The 18,627-nt window shown below is 48.7% G+C and overlaps 1 protein-coding gene across 1 annotated transcript in view; it reads right to left on the reverse strand.

Moving 5' to 3' along the window:
• The window catches only part of LOC126543763 (Krueppel-like factor 6), a 389,300-nt gene extending 374,584 nt beyond the window's left edge, over positions 1 to 14,716 (reverse strand). The window contains exon 1 of the mRNA XM_050190868.3: positions 14,228 to 14,716. Within this exon, the coding sequence (XP_050046825.1) occupies positions 14,228 to 14,329 (102 nt within the window). The 5' untranslated portion in view covers positions 14,330 to 14,716. The remainder of the gene's footprint in view (positions 1 to 14,227) is intronic.
• Between the last annotated feature and the right edge of the window lie 3,911 nt (positions 14,717 to 18,627).

Consider the following 18,627-nt stretch of genomic DNA (forward strand, 5'->3'; position numbering starts at 1 on the left):
TCGGTCTGCGTGCAATAAGACATAAAAGCCGAGACGCGGCAATGCGCGAATGCGCCATCCAACTCGAAAGCTTGATTGCTGGACCGCGGTGCCACCAGCGCATGCTCCTCCACACGCCGCATTCCTCGGCAGTGGAACGAAGCCCCACACGGGGCCTTACGGAATGCCAGCGAGCGGCTAAGCGCTTCTTCGATCATGCGAGGGCTTGCGCAAGGCGGACAGGACTCGCGACGCCGTTCCGTACCGATGCGCGTGCACGGTGCACGTCTGCGACGGAAGTGGCGTCAGCCGCCGCAACGTGGTACGGGCGACGGGATCCGAGTTCCCCGTCCGTGCCGTGCACAGTGTCGAAATGCCGGCACATCGGCGCCGGTGAGATCCGCCGAGTCGGAGCTGCTACATCTTCGGTGGCGCGCGCGCGCGCCTTTGCATGCGCGCCTTTGCATCAACCTCGGGCGGTTCCTCCAGCGCGTGCCCCCCCCCTTCCCATGGGAGCTCGCGCGAGCCGCAAACGCCAGCTGCCAGCGCGCACGGCGCCGCAGCTGCAGCAGGCGGGAGGCCCCGCGCTGACAGCTAAGGCACCAGCTGCGGTCGCCCTTCCGGCTCGAGTCCGCTAATGACGACCGCACATCCTTAATTGATCCTCCCACATGAAGACTTGGCCGCTGATCGAAGCCGGGCCGACCGCTTTTCGGCGCCGTGCTTGTAGAAGAGCGAGCACAACGCGCCTTTATTTTCCGGCCAGTTCCCATTACCCTCTCCCCGACAGCGTTACTGCACAACTCGCAGCAACTTGAGTGGCATGCACGTTTCAGTTTTGGGACCGTTTTCACGAGCGAAATCAAGGACGAAACGCAATATGATCATTCAGAAATAAGGGGTGTAGTACATATGGCGCTATAGAAACTTGATCGCCTCCAAGAGGCTGCGCTGTGAATAATAATCACAGAGACGTGGCCTCTTCTGGAAACAGCCCAACCTTACGTATCTAGCCTCATCACTACCGCGGATATATAATTTCGTAGTTTATTTTTTAGATGCGCACCTGCTGTGGTAAGATAAGGCGGAAACGCTCGCTATCGAAAGGCTGTATATATATATATATATATATATATATAAACGAAAGAAAGCCCAATCCAATGGGAGATAACTATAACGGCGGTGACATCGTCAAGTGCGGTAACGAAGGCGGATGTGCATTGCTCGCGTGAGCCAGCGCACGTGCGGAAGCAGCCGCCAGGTGTAGGCGGCGGCCGGCTGCATTCGGTGATGTAGGACTTGCATGAGGCGCGGTGGCGCTTCCTTCAAACGGCAGCTTTGCTAACTGAGCAATGACAACTTTCATAGACGCCTGCGTTACTATTGCGCCGAGGGGGACTCCTGACAGCCAACAAACTAGAGTTGCTTGCTCTCCCTGCCGCCATTCTCCGTGGTTTCGAGAGAAAACTAATATTTTCAAGCACACGCTTATCCAAATAGCTTTTGCGCCAAGCGACAAAATAGGAAAAAGAAAATCCCAGTGTCAGAGAAAAGCAAGGGAAGAAAGTAAGCGTGAGAAAGTGGAGATGGCACAAGGATGCGCGCTTAACAGTCACCGAGTATAGGCGCTTTCTCCCTTCAGCTACGGGAGAGGGCAGCGACAAAGAACCTATACAACACACGACCGCGGTGTTCGTCAGGCGGACTCGAGTCCTCCGCAAACAGAGCTGCGGTTTCACTCGGGTCTCCCGCTGTAGATGTTCCTGCCCTCTTGACACTAGCGAGCACCTCGGCATTGTTGCTTTTGTCGGTAGCTTTTTAACAGGGGCCTCTAAGCGAACTAAGGGCCTCCGCAAATGAAGCTCTTCTGGAGGAAGCTTTTCTTTACTTTGTTTTTATTTTTTCCTCGAGAGCTTTCGTTTTCCCCGAGGGAACGTGCGGTATGTGGCCTTTCTCGGTAGAGGGCAATAAATTGCGGCTCTAATATATTACACCCCAGAAGAGTGGGCAATAGGGCTGCCAGTTTGTCAGTCTCTGCACGGTTAGCAGTGATGCGAAATCGTTAAACAGGCGACCCTCTACGACGTCAAGTGCACGCCAAACATACATGTTGAACATACGTGTTCTGGTACAAATGCTACAGATCTAGATCCAAACTTGCGCTTATGGGGTCAAAATAAATGCGAAGCCACACCCTTGATAGTGTGCGCTTCCATTGCTTCACAACAGAACCGCACAGATATCGCAGAGTAGGCGCGCAAAAATCACAGAGTAAACACACAGAAATCTCGCGCTTGTTTCGTTAATCCTCACTCAATGTTTAAATGGTGTACTACTGCGTCAACTGGAACGTAACTACGCGCCCTGCTTTCAATAACAAATCGCAGCGTAATATATTGTAACCACTGTAGCTGACGAGAAAAGAAGAAAAAAAAAGAATGTGTATAAAGCTTCCATAGGTTGAGAACATGGGATTATATGAAGAACGTTTCCGACAACAGCTATAGCGATAGTAAGCTGCCTGCATGAACGTTCGCGCACGGCTGATCAGGACAACGCGAGACCGTCGGTCCAGCTCGAGGGTGCAGACGAGGAAGAAGAGGATCCCACCATCGACAGGCTCCGACGTTGCCGAAGGCGCAGCCAAGGAACCATCGCGTCACAAGCACTCGGTCCGTAGAGAAAAGGGCCCAGTTGAGACGGGTACGTGATCCAATTACCCGTGACAACCACCGCAGCATGCAATCGGCGGCGCCTCTCTTCTGCGGCCCCGTTGTTTAGAAGTACGCGCCTCAGGACCGCCACATAACACATTCTGTTCACCTATCGCTGGCTTGGAATGCGGGAAAGATAAAAAAAAAAAAGGTGACTTGGAAAGCCCAGGGCAAGTGCAGTTGAAAGTCAGCGGCGCGTCTTCTTTCTGCCCGAAGGGGCGCTTCTTTTTTTTCCCCTGCATGTTATGTACAGCGGTGGACAGTCCAGATAGGCACGGCAAGGCGAAAAGAAAAAAAAAGAACGGAGGTCTCGGCGAAAGCTGGACCCCGCGGGACTGCGCGTGAAAAGACGCACGCGGAAGCGAGGCGACAGAGCGCGCCTTGCCCCGCCGGACCAGACGCGCGCGTTGGCTACGCTGTCGCATTGTTTCAAGCATTGCTGCTGCCCTCGCTCCGCGGGCTCGAAACGAGGGGTGGCGTCCCTGATCGCACGTGTGTAGGCACTGTTGCTTCTTGGCGGAACCCCCCGTCGCGGCTTTGCTACTGCGGGCGCCACGGCTTGCGAACTGCGCGGCCGCGTAATCAAACTTTCCCGCCGGGAAAACCTGTTTTCTCGGCGGAGGAGAACCGGGGCTTATCGGCTTCTTGTTTTTTTTTTTCTTCCTTTCTTACTTTGTTTCTAATATATCCCCCCCCCCCCCCTCCCCACACTCCGCCTGCCCTTTCTTGCTTGTTCTTACGTGGGCTTAATCGCTTCTCGAGACACCTGCACCGCCTGATCCGCTCAATCTCGACGGGATCGATAAAACTAAAAACGACAACAAATCCGAGGGGGGCGGCTCAGCGAGCCGCAGAAGATGAGCCCGCCGCAATCTTGCTTACGTGTATGTCCCTAAGCACGCGAGGCAAGCACTAATCACCGATCCAAAACGAACAAAAAGCCGACTTGATGAAGAGGCCTTTATGATACCCCCGCCGAACACGCACATATAAATAAAAAGAAGCGAAGGGAAGAAAACACGCCACTTGTCTTGCTTTTCTCTCTTTCTTCAGTTGTTCAAAGCCACGAGTGGTACAGACAGCTCCGTCCTCCCTCCAGGTCGCATTATAGCCGTGAGAGCTAGGATGACCTGTCCGCTATGCTGCCTCGAGCCGTCTGCTTTTTGACGATTCGGCGCTACACGTTAAAATTGAAGCAGCGTTCTCCCACGGGTGCTTGGGGCCGTGTTTCGTAACGATCCATTTCATTCTCCAGAGCAGCGGGAGCCGTCACGATGCCGTACTATATGATAAAATAATAGTGCCTGAGGGCAACGAACACAACTTTGCTTGTGCGTGCGTGTTTAGAGCCGCGCAAAGGCGGGCACGGAACACACTCATAGGTTATAGATAAAAGCGCTTTAAAGCTACACGCGGGCGCAGTCGCGTGCATTACGCTTTCAGGCCGTAGCATAACAAATGAGCGCATGGCAAACCGAAGGAGCTCCTGCAGCGTTTCCGGCGCACTCGTGGAAGCAAGCAGGTGTATGATCCTGGCTGCCCGATCACGACGATGAGAGGCAGGAAAGGCAGCAAGCAGCGGAGCTCGTCAGCTGCCGGCCATCCGCCGCCTGCGCTCCATTTAACCGTGGCGCGCCTAAAAGTGGCTGCTTGGCGAACCCTTTTAGAAGGAAAGGGGTGAGCGGGCGAAGGGGGGGCAGCGCCAACCCGTGCCAGACAAGCCATATGCTGAGCTAAGTAAATAAATTATGTCATGGTCTTCGGTCCGCTCTGTTTTCGCTCTTTCTTTCTTTCTTTTACCTCCCGCATCTCTTGTCCTTTCCGTGCTGCCTCTCCCCAACAGCGCCTGGACGGCAGCACCTGTTCGCTCGCGTATACATACGGGCGGCGGCCGTGCGAGCGTCTCGTCGCTAAAGCAGCAGCAGCGGCGGAACGCCGGCGAAGAGTCATCGGCGCGGGTTCCACGCTAAAACATGCGTCTGTCGTATCTCAATCGGGCCCGCTAATCAGCGAGAGAGCCGAGGGAGGGCGCGCAGAGCATCACTACCGCTGCACACGCTTGCCGCACAAAAAGGCCGGGGGGGGGGGGGGGATCGTTCAATGCGCACCCCCCTACCTTTCTTTTTCTTCTCCGCATGGCGAATCTAATATTTCTCCGCCTTCCTGCTTTTGGGCATCGTTTTTTCGTTCGGTGTAAAACGCTTGTTCCCACTCCCTGTCCCTCTCTCTCACGCATCCCGCACTTTTTTACGAACGCGCTGTCGGGGCTCCATGGCAATTTTCGAAGTAGCGCTCGAGCGTGCACAAGGAGACGCAGCGCCATTTACGTACCCCCTGCGGAGATGCGAAAAAGAGCGCGACGGGATCCAGGGGATGGACGAAAACGACCCGCGCCGGCCGAGACGCACAAATCCTCCCATTTTCCGTTTTAAAACCCGGCCAAGGCGTTTGCGCAATCCCTGATCGCGGAGGAGCAGGGGTAGGCAGCTGACATTAGGCGTGACGGCAGTGGGATGGAAATCGTCATGCAACAGCAATTCACGACGCGTTTCCGTTGAGTGCGAGCTCAAATATACAGCGGTGAACTTCTTGTCGGCTCCTTAGAAGTAGAACTTCCTAAGAAGCAAAGCACACTGAGCACAGATGGTGTACGCGTATAACCCACACCCACGATACACTAACTATACAATGAGACATCACTCGCGCAAATATCCCTCCCCTTTTTCAGTTTGATGATTACAGGAAGAAATTTTTGTGACCGCGTATTAGGTGGCCTAAACTACTAACTACTTTTCGCTTCGAGAGTTTAGCATATACGTAGAATCTAAATCTTCGATCCTTGCAGCAGTGCAAGGCCAAAGACGCGGAAGCCTCGTCTCATCGTCTGGCTGCGTTGCCCAACAGGATCAGCGCGTCGCCGGAGCGCTTTCAGACCAGACAGGAGTTGCGTATCGAAGAAGCGGCGCCGGCCCCAAGTATGCGTTGCTGTTCAGCGATTCGACGACTCTTTCTGCGCCGACTACACTCCGACGACTAGCAACAGGCAAAGGGACGGACGGACAAAAAGCGGGACAAGAGAGGATCAATACCGAATGCTATCAATCAGAGGGCACAGTGCGCTTACTTAGCGCAAGGAGACCACCGGAGTCACGCAACGCTAAAGGTAAGAAGACCATGTATAAAAAAAAAAGGAAAAGAAAGAAAAAGAAGAAGTTCTCGAACCTTGCGGGCGCTCAGAGTTATTTGCCACCCCTTTGTTCAACAGAAAGGCGTCACGAATGTCGTTGACATGCGGAGCGAGTGCTCACCTACACGCGACACGCTGTGCGGCCACAACGTTCGGTGCCCTCGAACATGGGTGCGTAGCTCGTGTGTTTGAACTCGATCGCACGCTGGCGCTGCATCAAGGCGATATATATATATATATATATATATAGGGATATAAAGCAATCTGAACTCTACCTCAGCTATGCGAAGAACAGTACTACCCAGTTGTTCCATTGTAAAAATGCGAGTGTGGCACGATAAGTGCGATGGATCACGCCTATCGTGAAAGTGAGTGTAATGAACCCCTTAAAATGACAGATGAGCGTATTGGGGAGAGATCCCGAATTTTGAAAATGCAGGTGTAAAAAAAAAAAAACTAAAACAACGTCAGCAAAAAAAAAAAGAAAGAAAAAGAAAACAACGCGGACACAAGAGGAGCGCCGTTGGTGTTGTCTTTTTCGCTCCTCGGCTGTCGGTGTTTCTTTTCCCTTTCTTTTTTTTTTTCAAATCTTTGTAATGAACCATATGGCGCGGCATGCAGATATGTGAACAGAGCGAGAGAAAGAGAGAGAGAGAGAGAAAAAAAAAAAGAGTGAAGAACGATGCCTGTTCAACGACCTCGCGAGGTCACTCACTTAACACAATCGGCAGCGCCTCAGATGTCGCAACAGGCAGCCGATCATGTGTGCGCATTCCCGCTGAGTTCAAATCCACGGCCTTTGCACCGAAAAAGTGCTTCTCTGCTGTGTTTTTAAGATTAAGCTCTTATGCAGTCGTTCCTTGCGGATCCTGCAGTCACTTTGATTATATTCACTGCTACTTTTAGTCGTCGCCTTTTTTTTTTTTTGCATGTCTGCATAATATGATGCGCCGGTTATAATGAAATAGTCAGTTACTCAAAGGTAAAGACGTAAACGCTCTTTATCAGGCCTCAGTACTGTAACGGCCAGCGGGTTCATAAACAAACTACACCATGACACAGGAGCATCTCCATCGCAGGATGAATCCCTCTACAGTACAGTAGTGCGATCACGATGCCTTCATTGTAAATAAGAAATTAAGAAAGCAAGTTCCGTGTGCAAGCACGTTCGCCACTGCTGAAATGTTTGCACCCAACCATTTTATGTAGGGGAACTTTTACGTCGAAGTGCTTATTTCAAGGCTCACGGATATGTCTAATGCCAGATGCGTTGCTTTTTACCGCTTTACTGTGTTTCTCAATAGAGCACCGTTAATCGCCGTGCAAAACATTGTTGCACCTTAACTTCGTGGTTAACCACACCAGCCCAATCATAGTCTATCTAGCGCTCCAACATGCACTGTACCCCGTTGTCTTTTCCCGTTACAACTACATGCTTCGGTCGAGCTTCTGCCGATGGAAAATTTAGGTACACGGATCATCTCAATACCATTAGAGGCCAAAAAGCGGCAACAAAGTGTTCCATGACAAATCGCGTCAGCAGTAATAACATTTCTTGAAATCAGTCATTAATACGGCTCTTGACGCAGCTGCACGTGCTAAGGGGAAGCGACGCACTCTCCCCTAATCCTGGGACCCGATAAACAGTCACGAAGTATATCCCCGTCTGTGGTCGCGTCCCCTTTCAGAGAAAACGTAATACGCGCGTTGTTATCCTTATTTTCTTTTTTAACTCCATCAAGCTGACGCTTACCGAAACGCATCGGAAGCTAAACGGCTAATACTTCGCTAGGCAGCGAGCAAGAGCACGCAGAAAGGAAACCGAAGAAGCGAGAAAGCCGTTCGCAGCTGGGAGCAAATAATGCTATTCACCCCAAAAACCGTTCACAATAAAGACCAAGTATTGACACTGCCTTTTTCTTTCTTCGCTGCGAATCGCCTGCATGGGCAGCGATGGCCCGGCTTGAGATGCGGTTACGCAGACTTTAATTAAAGGAGGAAGGAAGCGGATAAATAGCGTAATTGATGTGAAACGACCCGTCTAGCCAGCCGGACGCCGTAGTGCGCAACGAGATGTGTACGGTGGTCGTCGTTTTTTTTTTCTTTTTTTCTTTTTACATAGCGCGCTTGGCGCCGTCTGTGCTGCACTAAGATGAACGCCAGAGAGACGAAGGGAGTTCTTGCTTCTCGTTCTGTTCACTAAATTGGTCTGGAAGGACACAGGCCCGTGCAGTAGCGACTAAGGGATGCACGTACGGCACAAGAAACACCACTGATGGAGTCAGTGGTGTTTTGTACCATCCGCAACCACAAATCCAAACGGTTACGCCAGCATGCAACAAAAATGCAGTTTCTGCCGGCTCTTATGCTGCCCTAAATTCAAGGAGCAAAATAGACTAAAATATGTTGAACATTCGGCGAAAGCTCTGAACCTATAGGTTTCAGGAGCACAAAGCCCTATATACATTTCTTTTTGCGTTTCCCCCTCCCCCCCTCTCTTTTCCCTTAATTTAATTTTGTGTACAAATTAGGGGACCACTTGATGGGCACATGTGGAGAACCGCCGCACGCAGACGGTACATGAGAGCGGCCATTCTACATAAGTAAATATTTAGTGGAACAGATGACCAGCCCTGTGAGGGCGTTCACCTACGTTAGACAACAGATTACGGCGTTCGAAATGGCTCCACTTGTCAGAGTATCAAGTACTCCTTCAGCCATTCAAGTAGAGAAACGACCGGGACGTTATATGCAGCACAAGATGCTCGACGGCTGTCATTCGTTGAATGAACGCTGATCGCAAACGTGACCGATCAACGTTGCGACTTAGTATCCTTTGTGCTGTCGGCCAAATGTGTTTCCGTTGTGAAGACCTCCGAATGCCGTTTCTGTATAAGCCTCACAGGCCGTGCACCCAAAGGCCTTTTCCTGCCTTACATAATGCGTTAAACCGTACTGCTAACACGCATGAACTGACATTCATCCACCACCTGTAAACGGACAATATACCAGAAGGGTCTGAGGACATTGCAACAGCTTCTATAGGTGATGGAGCAGAAGTGCTGTACCTCGCGCAAGCGGCACATCGCTTCACAACATAAATGAAACGACAATCACTATCCGCAGTATAACAGTGCACTTCGTGGTACTTTGTGTGGGAGTCGCTCTGCCAAGACAAATGTCCCTAAAGAGACGCTACATAACCATTGACGTTGCGTACCAAACAGCTATCACAAGATATAAGACCGCAATTTCTTCTACAGAAACCTCTAGTGCCATCGTAACAATAACCTGCTCGCTTTACACTTGCGGTTCGATGAGCTCCTGGAAGGCGGCGGCATATTAAGAGGTGCGTATTCGTCTTTCGGTCTGCTCCGAATAATGGAGTGGACGCTAAAATATATAATTGAACAAAGAAAGTTAATTAAATAATGTCTGCGATTGCACGCCCCCACCGTGGCACAAAGATTACACGAATCTTTACGAGCTGTGAAATGAACTGGCGTATTAACTAAGTGGTTAGTGATCGTAAACGGCTACGGACATTTGATCCACTAATGAGCTACTTCAAGCTGCAGATTTTTTCTTGTATTGCCAGTCGGTCACGAGAATGGTATGGAATGGCGGATTCACCAATGTGCGCTAAGTGCAAGTGTGAAGAGACCATCAGTCACCTTCTGTGCCACTGTTCTCGCTTCTATAATAAACGTGAGACTCTCCAGTGTGCCTTGAATAGACTGGATGACAGGCCATTTACGGAAGCGAAGATCTTGGGAGCCGGGCCTCACAGTTCATTAGCGCAGAAAGCAGTTCGAGCGCTTTTTCACTACCTGAAGGCAACAGACCTGAGTGCCCGACTATAGACATCCTACACCTAAGTTCTCTCTCTCTCTCTCTCTCTCTCTCTCTCTCTCTCTCTCTCTCTCTCTCTCTCTCTCTCTCTCTCTCTCTCTCTCTCTCTCTCTCTCTCTCTCTTTCACTCCCCATTCCCCTCCCCACGTGTAGGGTAGCAAACTCGACTCAGTCTGGTTAACCTCCCTGCCTTTCCTTCTTCCCTTCTCTCTCTCTCTCTATTCTTGTAGAATGAGTACGAGTTACATTAAGACGGCTCGGGTGTTCACGAGTTTCTAATTCTGATATTTTACAAACTTTTGAGCGCGATGAAAAAGAAAAAAAAAGATAGCGCAGCTGATTCACGTGTAGCGGAGTAAAGTTGCCCTTGATGGCGAACAGTGAAATTCATAGCACATTAAACGAGTCAACGAGCAGTTAGCACTTCAAGCTTAGAGCAAACTGCCTGTCCGGCAACCAATCTAATGAGCCGACAGAGTTGCGTACGCCCAGCAACTAAAAAGAGTTGACTCTGTTTTCACCTGCGTCCGCTGTCCTCTTGCTTTCTATTGTTTTTTTTTTTTAATCGTCGCTTTCATAAAAGAAAGAAAGAGAGAGAACCCGCACGTACGCAGTGCAGCTTTTCTTGAACTCTGCCCTTGGGGATCCGACGCGGTAGTAGCAGTAACTAGCCTCTGCGTCGTCACAGCGTCGGTCACATTGTATACGAGTATATAGCTCGACAAAACAACTTTGTAGCCGCCGCTCGGTCTAGACTTTGGGGCATGCTGTTGTCGTTATTTTTTTTTTTTTTTCGTAAGAGTATTGCAAAAGTTCGCAGCTAAGAGAGAGGGCGGTGCATGCGACCGGAAGGAAAGGGAGAAGGAGGACACCGCACTGCTATTCGCTGTACGCGTTCCCCAGACGCCGGGCGGCGCCGCGGCAACCACAAGGAACACGCTTTCGGCGTATTTTCGGCGTTTCAGCGCCTGCAGTCGCAGCAGCGTCGATATTAACGCACGTTCGATGACCGCGTTGCGATTCCGACGGGTGTTCCGTGCGATGGCCAGCTGAAAAGCTTCAACACCGTGGTTTGCATTTTGGTCATCACAGTATATCGAGCAGTGTGAAATGGCAGCGCCGACGACAGTTGCGGTGTCGTGCCTGAATTACGCCGAAAATATTTTTCATGTGGTTGTCGCTTAGCATTTCGAGGAACACTACGGAGCATTTATAAATTCGCATATATTTCTATCCTATAGGTAACAGGCGCTGTTCGCCCTAAATAACGGCAATATCCATCAGCGCTGGGATGTTTTGAATGTTGTCCGTAAGACCTAAAATTGTCATCACGTGGAATAAAATTTACCGAAGCGAACCGTATTATATATATATATTATATATATATATATATATATATATATATATATATATATATATATATATACGCTATTTCGGCGCCAGATGACACCGATTTTTCCTGTAAACTTAAATAGCATCGATGCTACCTACCTTCAGGTCTAAAAAACGATAACCAAACCAAAACATCCAGAGCACCGGTTAACTACAAAAACGTCAAAATGTTCTATTTCATAAATATTGCTGTTTCCAGTGTATATGTTGTTTATGCATAAAGACACCCAGAATGTCTAACGACACTTTTTCCCTGTTGTCCAATTACCAGATTCAAGATTTTCTGGCTGAAAACGTGGCAAGCTCCAAGAGGCACTTTCTGTCGACTGAGAATGTTTACAAACACTTTCAGACAATCTTTATTACGTAAGTACGATAAGAAACACGGTACACGTTTCATGTTCACGTTGCAGACGCAACCTAATTCTGATGAACAGGCGCGAGAGATAGTACTTGTGAAAATAGTACTTGTGAAAATAGTACTTGTGAAAATAGTACTTGTGAAAAGAAAAACGCAAGCAATCGAGGCCGCGTAAGCTTAACCCTGTGGGTTCCTACGCGTTTTGCTGCTAAGCGTTCTGTGTTTGTGGAGAAATGCAATCTGAGGACCAACTTTTTTCCCTTCTTTTCCTTCTCTCTCTCTCTCTCTCGCTGAAATAGAGCATTCAGGGAAAGCCAACGCATGAAACTTTGCAAATTGTCCTTTTCTATCGGTCATTTTCCCCCGCATAGCTCCTTTCTGTTTTACAAAATCTCCCTGAAAAACCCAGTTTTGCTCTGTTTTGACACCCTCACATCGTTCTGAATTCTCTTATTTTTTCCATACTCACCATCCAATGTAGCATATGCCACGCGAACGGCTACACGCGTAACCACTCCAATCTGTCATCTATCAGCCTCGATAACTTTCTCCGACATACTGAATGACGTTTCTCGTATTGCTGACGCAGGCGCGCGAACGCCAGCGAAAATTTACGTACCACTCTCGTCACGCGAACACTGGAATTCCACGCAATACAAAGCATGCATCCTGTAGTTGAACGCAATCTGCACTTGACCAGTAAGGGCGCAGTGGCGCAGCTCTTAGTGTGAAAGTCGCGCCCAAGCCGGGTATCAAATTACATTTAGTCACGGTTCCCGTGGTCTGTTAATCTCTTACGGCGATATTACATCTGATAACAAAAGTACAAGCCTCTCGTTTCAAACGTCTTTTTTTTTTTTCGTTTCTCGTGATGATGCTGTTCTTAAACGTATACGAATAGTGCAAATTGGGCCGCAAGTGCAGGTCATTTCAGGAAGGCACAGTGGTTCCTTACTTTTGCTGTAGAATGAATCACACGTATTTCGCTACTTTTTACTCACAGAATAAACACATGCACACTACGCACAGAGAAAAAAAAAAAGAAATCTGAGCTGCTTTTCTTAACTGCCCCATTGCCGTCAGTAAATTTCGCACGCATTGCTGCGATCTATTGCTGTTATTTCACTGATAACGTATAGTTTTGGCATGTACAGTACAAAAGAGCATGCATCGATGGAAGAAAGTGAAGTAATTGAAATTTACCTCATGACTAACTACGGTTGGTCCAAATGGATCGCGGGCAATAATATAATAGGATGTTATATTGATCACAGTTTAGGCAGGACTCGTGAGCTTCCTTACTCACCGATTCAAGACCATCAATCGGTCGGATAAAAATCTTTACCGGTTAAACCGACAATCTGTCCTCATCTTTGATGTGCACAAATTTAACGTGGAAAAATTAATATGCCACGCCGCAATGGCTCATCAGCCATACGCACTATACATGTACGGAGGCATACACTGTGTAACGCATCCTTAATCGGAGTGCATGCGCGCAGGATTTAATTCGAACGGGCAGCGGAACACATGTACGTTAATGTTACATAGCACAAATGATGACGTTTATATTAATGTGGAACTTTCTTTCTGGTTAAAATCCAATGCGCACTACGTAAGGGCCATCCAGCCCGTGATATTAATCGAACTATCTGACTGCACGGTTCAAACTCGCGATACGCGCCAGTGAGACGATCGTCAACGGTGCGGTAACAGTGTGTGTGTGTGTGTGTGTGTGTGTGTGTGTGTGTGTGTGTGTGTGTGTGTGTATATATATATATATATATATATATATATATATATATATATATATATATATATATATATATATATATATATATATACAATAGCCGCCCCAGTAGACAGGGCGGCTCAGCGAGCAGCGTTGAAGACCGAGAACACAACGAACAAAAACTGACATCCGACGGCGGCGGCGGCGACGAAACCCCCGACGCGCCAACGATCCCGCCGGCGGGACGCCAGCGAACGACGGGGAGAGAGAGAGAGAGATAGAACAAAAGTCCGCACATGAGAAGGAAGACTCCTCTACACGATTCGGAGTTAACGCTGACCCCAATCGGAACCAACCGCTTCATACTCATCTCACGATCCAATCGCAGCGGTCAGGGTTTAGAAATACTGGGCAACATAACAGCGAGGACGGGACACGCAACAAAAAAATGCGCCGCAGACATCGCAAGGCCGGCGCGCAAGATCATCGGCGCGAGGTCCCGTGATGCCGCGCGGGAAAAAGGCTCGAAAATAGCGCCTCACCGGCGGCGGCCCGTTTGAAAACGGCCGGTGGCAAAGGCGCGCGCTAGCCTTCCGCACACCGGGGCATTGCGGAACACGACACCAGACGGGGGAGACTTCCCGTTTCCAGGGCAGGTGAGGGACAGCTGCTCAGACCTCCACGCCGTGCGCCTAATATTCTTAGACGAACAGCAGGTGAAAACACGGAAGCTCCCAGCTCCGAAACGGAGAAGTGTTTCGGCAAAGCAAAACATGCATAACCCGCGACACATCAAACGGCCTCTACAGACGTGACGACACTAAATGCCAGGTGGCGCCAAGCAAAGACAACATACGGAATGCCGGAGAAAAAAAAAAATATTGAGCAGAAGGTGGCCAGAACTTTCAATTACCGGCATGGATCGTGTTGTCAGTGCTTGTAGCACCATTGATGCAATGTCGCTTAGGAAAAACAACTACACGAAAGCACGCACGCCCACACTGACTGACCTGTTGCCAGAAATCCTCCAGCGACGGCTGGGCTGGGAAAAAACCAGTGTCGTGGATCGCTTGCAGCTCATGAAAGATATTTCCACTCGGCAAGATGTCCATGGTTGATGCAGGTCACTTGAATGTCCCAAGCAAGAGACAGGCACGGAAGAAAAAACAACGAAACAAAAACAGCAGCTTGTCAGTTACAGGAGCGACCAGGTGCTAGATGAACTTTTCGATGACACAACTCTCGCCGGCGACGGTAGTGAAATCCTTAACATTGCTGCCAGTCGGCCCAGATGCGGCCGCCGCTATAACGGCATGTTCGTGGCGTGCACAAACTCTCGGCGGATCCTCAACGCATGCGGAGGCGTCACGGAGATCCAAGGCACTCGTTACGCCAAGCACGCGCACCGTCTGTGGGAACCAGCGGAGTGCAGAGGCGCAGGCGCTCTTTCCATTTGCGAGCAGACGATCACTCGCGCTCGCACCGCCGGCGCGTCTAGCCTCGAACCCGAACGACCGCAACGCCGCGCTCGCTGCGCCGAGAGTAGGCGCGCGCCTCTCACTCTCTGACCGCCGTCTCTGCCGCCAGGAGGGGACCGAGCGCTGCCTCCCACGGGACAGAGCGCAACTTGGCGCGGGACTCTCACCTGCCGGTGCGGCCGCCTTCGCAAGCTCAACAGTGCGAGCGTGGAAAGCGCGCGTATGTTGATCGCATACCTGTAACCTTATCTCGCCCCCTCCGTCGCCTTGGGATGCGTCATGCTTTGACTACATGTCGGAAAGCCATCGCCGATAGTACCCGAGTTTTCGTGCCGCATTCCACGTCTCTTAGTGGAAGAAGCTTGTCCCAAGTAACTTCGTTTTTGTTGTTCCTGACTGACGAATCGTCCCGGAATGTCCCCACATCCGCGCTGTTCTCATCTGCAGACTGTGCCGGATAACAAATGCGAGAACTTCCACTAAGGATCTTCCACTAGGGATTGAGGTTGACAGTGAGGTTAACATTTTTCCGAATTAGTAACTTTTATTACTGCGAATAAGAAAACGATGGCGTGCTGTCCAGGTGGTCACAATCTGTCAGATTCTCGGCCTTCCTACTCACTGCTGATAAGCTAACGGTACCTCACTCTATTTTGTTAGAAATAAATATATTTTTCTCCTCGCTTTTCCCCTTTAGCGGGGTTGCACCTTTTCACTTGGTGCCGACTGACCTTTCATTGATCGGATGGCGACAAGCCCCGCAGAGAATGTCGAAAGATCCTTCAATGCATTGTTCAACGTGCTTGCTAAGTGCTGTGTCAAGAGCAAGATAAGCCGTTAATTCTAGCGCTGTGGGAGAACTGTGTAGATGCCATCACAGAGTTCTTTGATGGACTATATTGTTAATGCATGTGCTTCATGTTCACGCTTATGTATCCTGCGTATATATGTATATATATATATATATATATATATATATATACGTGTGTGTGTGTGTGTGTGTTTATAACCACAGGTTGCTTTTCACTTGTGCATTATGTCTGTGTAGAGCCTTAGATATCAGTTCTGGACGGCAACAACTATAAAAAACAACTTGGCAATAACAAATACTTGTCACGTGATTTCAACAATGAACAACGCTGTAGAAAGCCAGCAATCAACTTAAGGTAGTGTAGGAATCCCACCGCTGCCACCAGATGTAGTAATCGTACCGCTGGCACGAGTTGTTGGGGTCTCGGTGCTGGCGCCCGTTATTGCGAATGGGTCGCAAGCCCCAAGGGTAGCGTTGGCCTGGCGGCCTGGGGCACTGGAAGCATCCGAAGGTCCCGGCAAAGCAAGAGAAGACTGGTAACAGAACAACTTGTTTATTCTAACATAGCAAAAGAGCGGGCGGTCAGGTCGACCGAAGTGGAGAGACGGGAGAGCACGTAACTCAACAGTACAAATCGGAGCCTCTCTCCTGGCGTCCGGGGGCAGCTGCTCTTATACTCTCGGCGTCGCGGTCCAAAAGGGAAGGTCACGGGATGAAGGTCACGGGACGGCGGAGCATGAGCCCACGACGGCGCGCACGGTCGAGCCGAGAGACCTGCTGAACCGAGTGTAGTGACGCATCGCCAACCCTCACTTCGGGAGCTCCGCTCCCCGGCTGCCGCGCTTTGACAAGCGTGGGCACACACACACACACGCACACACGAAGACACGTGGCACTGAAACACGCCTGGACACGCTTGGCGGGTAGGCGTTGCGGCGGCGTTGAACGGGCCAAAATGTCCGCCGCTTTGAACAAAGCCCCGGCGTCCGTTGCATCCGCGCCGGCATTACCGCGCGTTGTAGGCGAAACGTAACAGTAGTGGCACTTGATGCATTCATTGCTGCGCGGAATATTGATAGGGGTCTTTATGGTGCCGCGTCGTCATGGTTTAAAATGGGTGAAAAAAATGTTCTTCGTGCCACCTTATCGAAAAAAAATTAAGAAAGCAAGATGTAATAATTGACATCAAAGGAAGTGTGCGATCACTCTCATTATTCATCGGCACTCTTACATGTTCTCACGACGACGAGCCCCAGGTTCAAGAGCGACAGTTGCAGCTGTAGCGGACTCACGGCAGCAGAATAAAACTCGTAGAATAATAATAAAGAAAAGGCCTGTTTTTGTGGAGCCAGAATTACCTGTCAAAAACGGCAAGGCACGCTTAGTACATAACTTATTCTACAGATATGGCAGAACGTAACGTTAATGTACAAGCTACCCGTTTTATATTAACAAACTACCATCGTACAGCTAGCGTAACACAAATGAAAACTGCTCTTAACCTACCATCAGCTGTTCGCCGGAAGCAAGCTTGCATTTCACTTGTTCACAAAACTTACTATCATACTGCAGTTCTCCCTTCATTCACGATTCATCACTCACCACTTACATATGCTCGTCGAAATCGTCGGCACAATGTATGCAACACTGGCACGTGCTCACACTCATTTCTTGCCAGAACCGAACGGAATAATACTCACGTCAAGAGTGAATACACTCTCTTCAAAAGTGTCTGAATTAACATGAACTAATGCTTTTGTTGATGCTGTTTGTGCCACCAAGCAAATTCCTGTTTCTTTACTACCAATTGCTTACGTATTTGCTACACTAACGTTCAGATGTTTAGGCTTCTTGTCTTTTTTTTTTCATGGCATTCTAAATTTGTATTCTTTGTTTTCAACACTGTATTTCTTTAATTGTATTCTGCTCTTTTTGCCCCTCACCTCTATATGTACTATATGTACCTTGAGGGGGCTATAAATAAATAAATAAATACCTCAAACCAACAATTATACCTCCTCTGTATGAACGAATATTGAATAAATATTTGTCAATAAAAGGGAAATTGAAAAATATAAACGCAAAATAGAGGCGCAAACGCTGACCACATCAGTACTAATAGCCCGTAATTGGCGTAATGTCAATTTAGAGAAGGAAAAATAGGTGTCACCGCATACATGCGCTATAGCATCTAAAGAGACAGAAATCGCCGAATGAAAACGCGGAGACAACATTGGCAAGTTAGCAGATATTGGATATTTACACTGTGTTGCCCACTCGTATTGCATACAGTGTATAAGCATGCTGGTAGCCGGGAACAAGTAGATATCGATGAAGTTCTCATTTTGTATTTTAACATATATATCTCACGAAAAAATGAAAAGAAGAAATAAAGAAAAGGAAGAGAGATAAAGTTTATTGCTAACCGGAGAGTTCAGTCTAGCTATAAGCTTGGTATGCATCTCCAGATGCAATATATACCACGTTTTTTTCTTCTTTTTTATATTCCTGAGAGAAATTAAAAACATCCCCCATAGCATGTAGCACAATTCTACTTCTTGAGTTGGATTACTTTAACAAGCAGGCCCTATTTGAACGAGAAATCAAAACGAATATTCGACTAATTAACAATTTTTCGCTAATTAACTTTTAATCTAACTATTATATCGCCCATATTGTAATTTACGAATTGCAGCCGGTAAGTTTGCAAGCCATATCCGCGGAACAAATTCTGAAGATGACACTGCAGCTTCAAGATATGTGTTCCCAAAGTTTGCCACAAAATGTGTTTGTGTTCCAGTTATTTTTGAGCTTCAATGCATAAGAAAGTAGGGGTGTGCGAATATTCGAAACTTTCGAATAACGAATCGAATAGTGTCCTATTTGATTAGGCCTTCGAATCGAATAGTCACTATTCGTAAATGTGAATACTTTTCGAATACCTTTCGAATAATTCAAAATGTCAATTGCACCCAATTAATCATAAAGTTGGAGCAAAAGTAAGTAAATTTTCACCCCCGCAGGCACAATACAGACATCGAACACGAGGACTTGCCTAGTCGAGCAGCCTGCGTCGCTTAGGTAGCCGTACTGCACAGGCTGTAGAACGATCGTTCGCGCT

Source organism: Dermacentor andersoni, chromosome 1, assembly GCF_023375885.2.
Source record: "Dermacentor andersoni chromosome 1, qqDerAnde1_hic_scaffold, whole genome shotgun sequence".
Lineage (NCBI taxonomy): Eukaryota > Metazoa > Arthropoda > Arachnida > Ixodida > Ixodidae > Dermacentor > Dermacentor andersoni.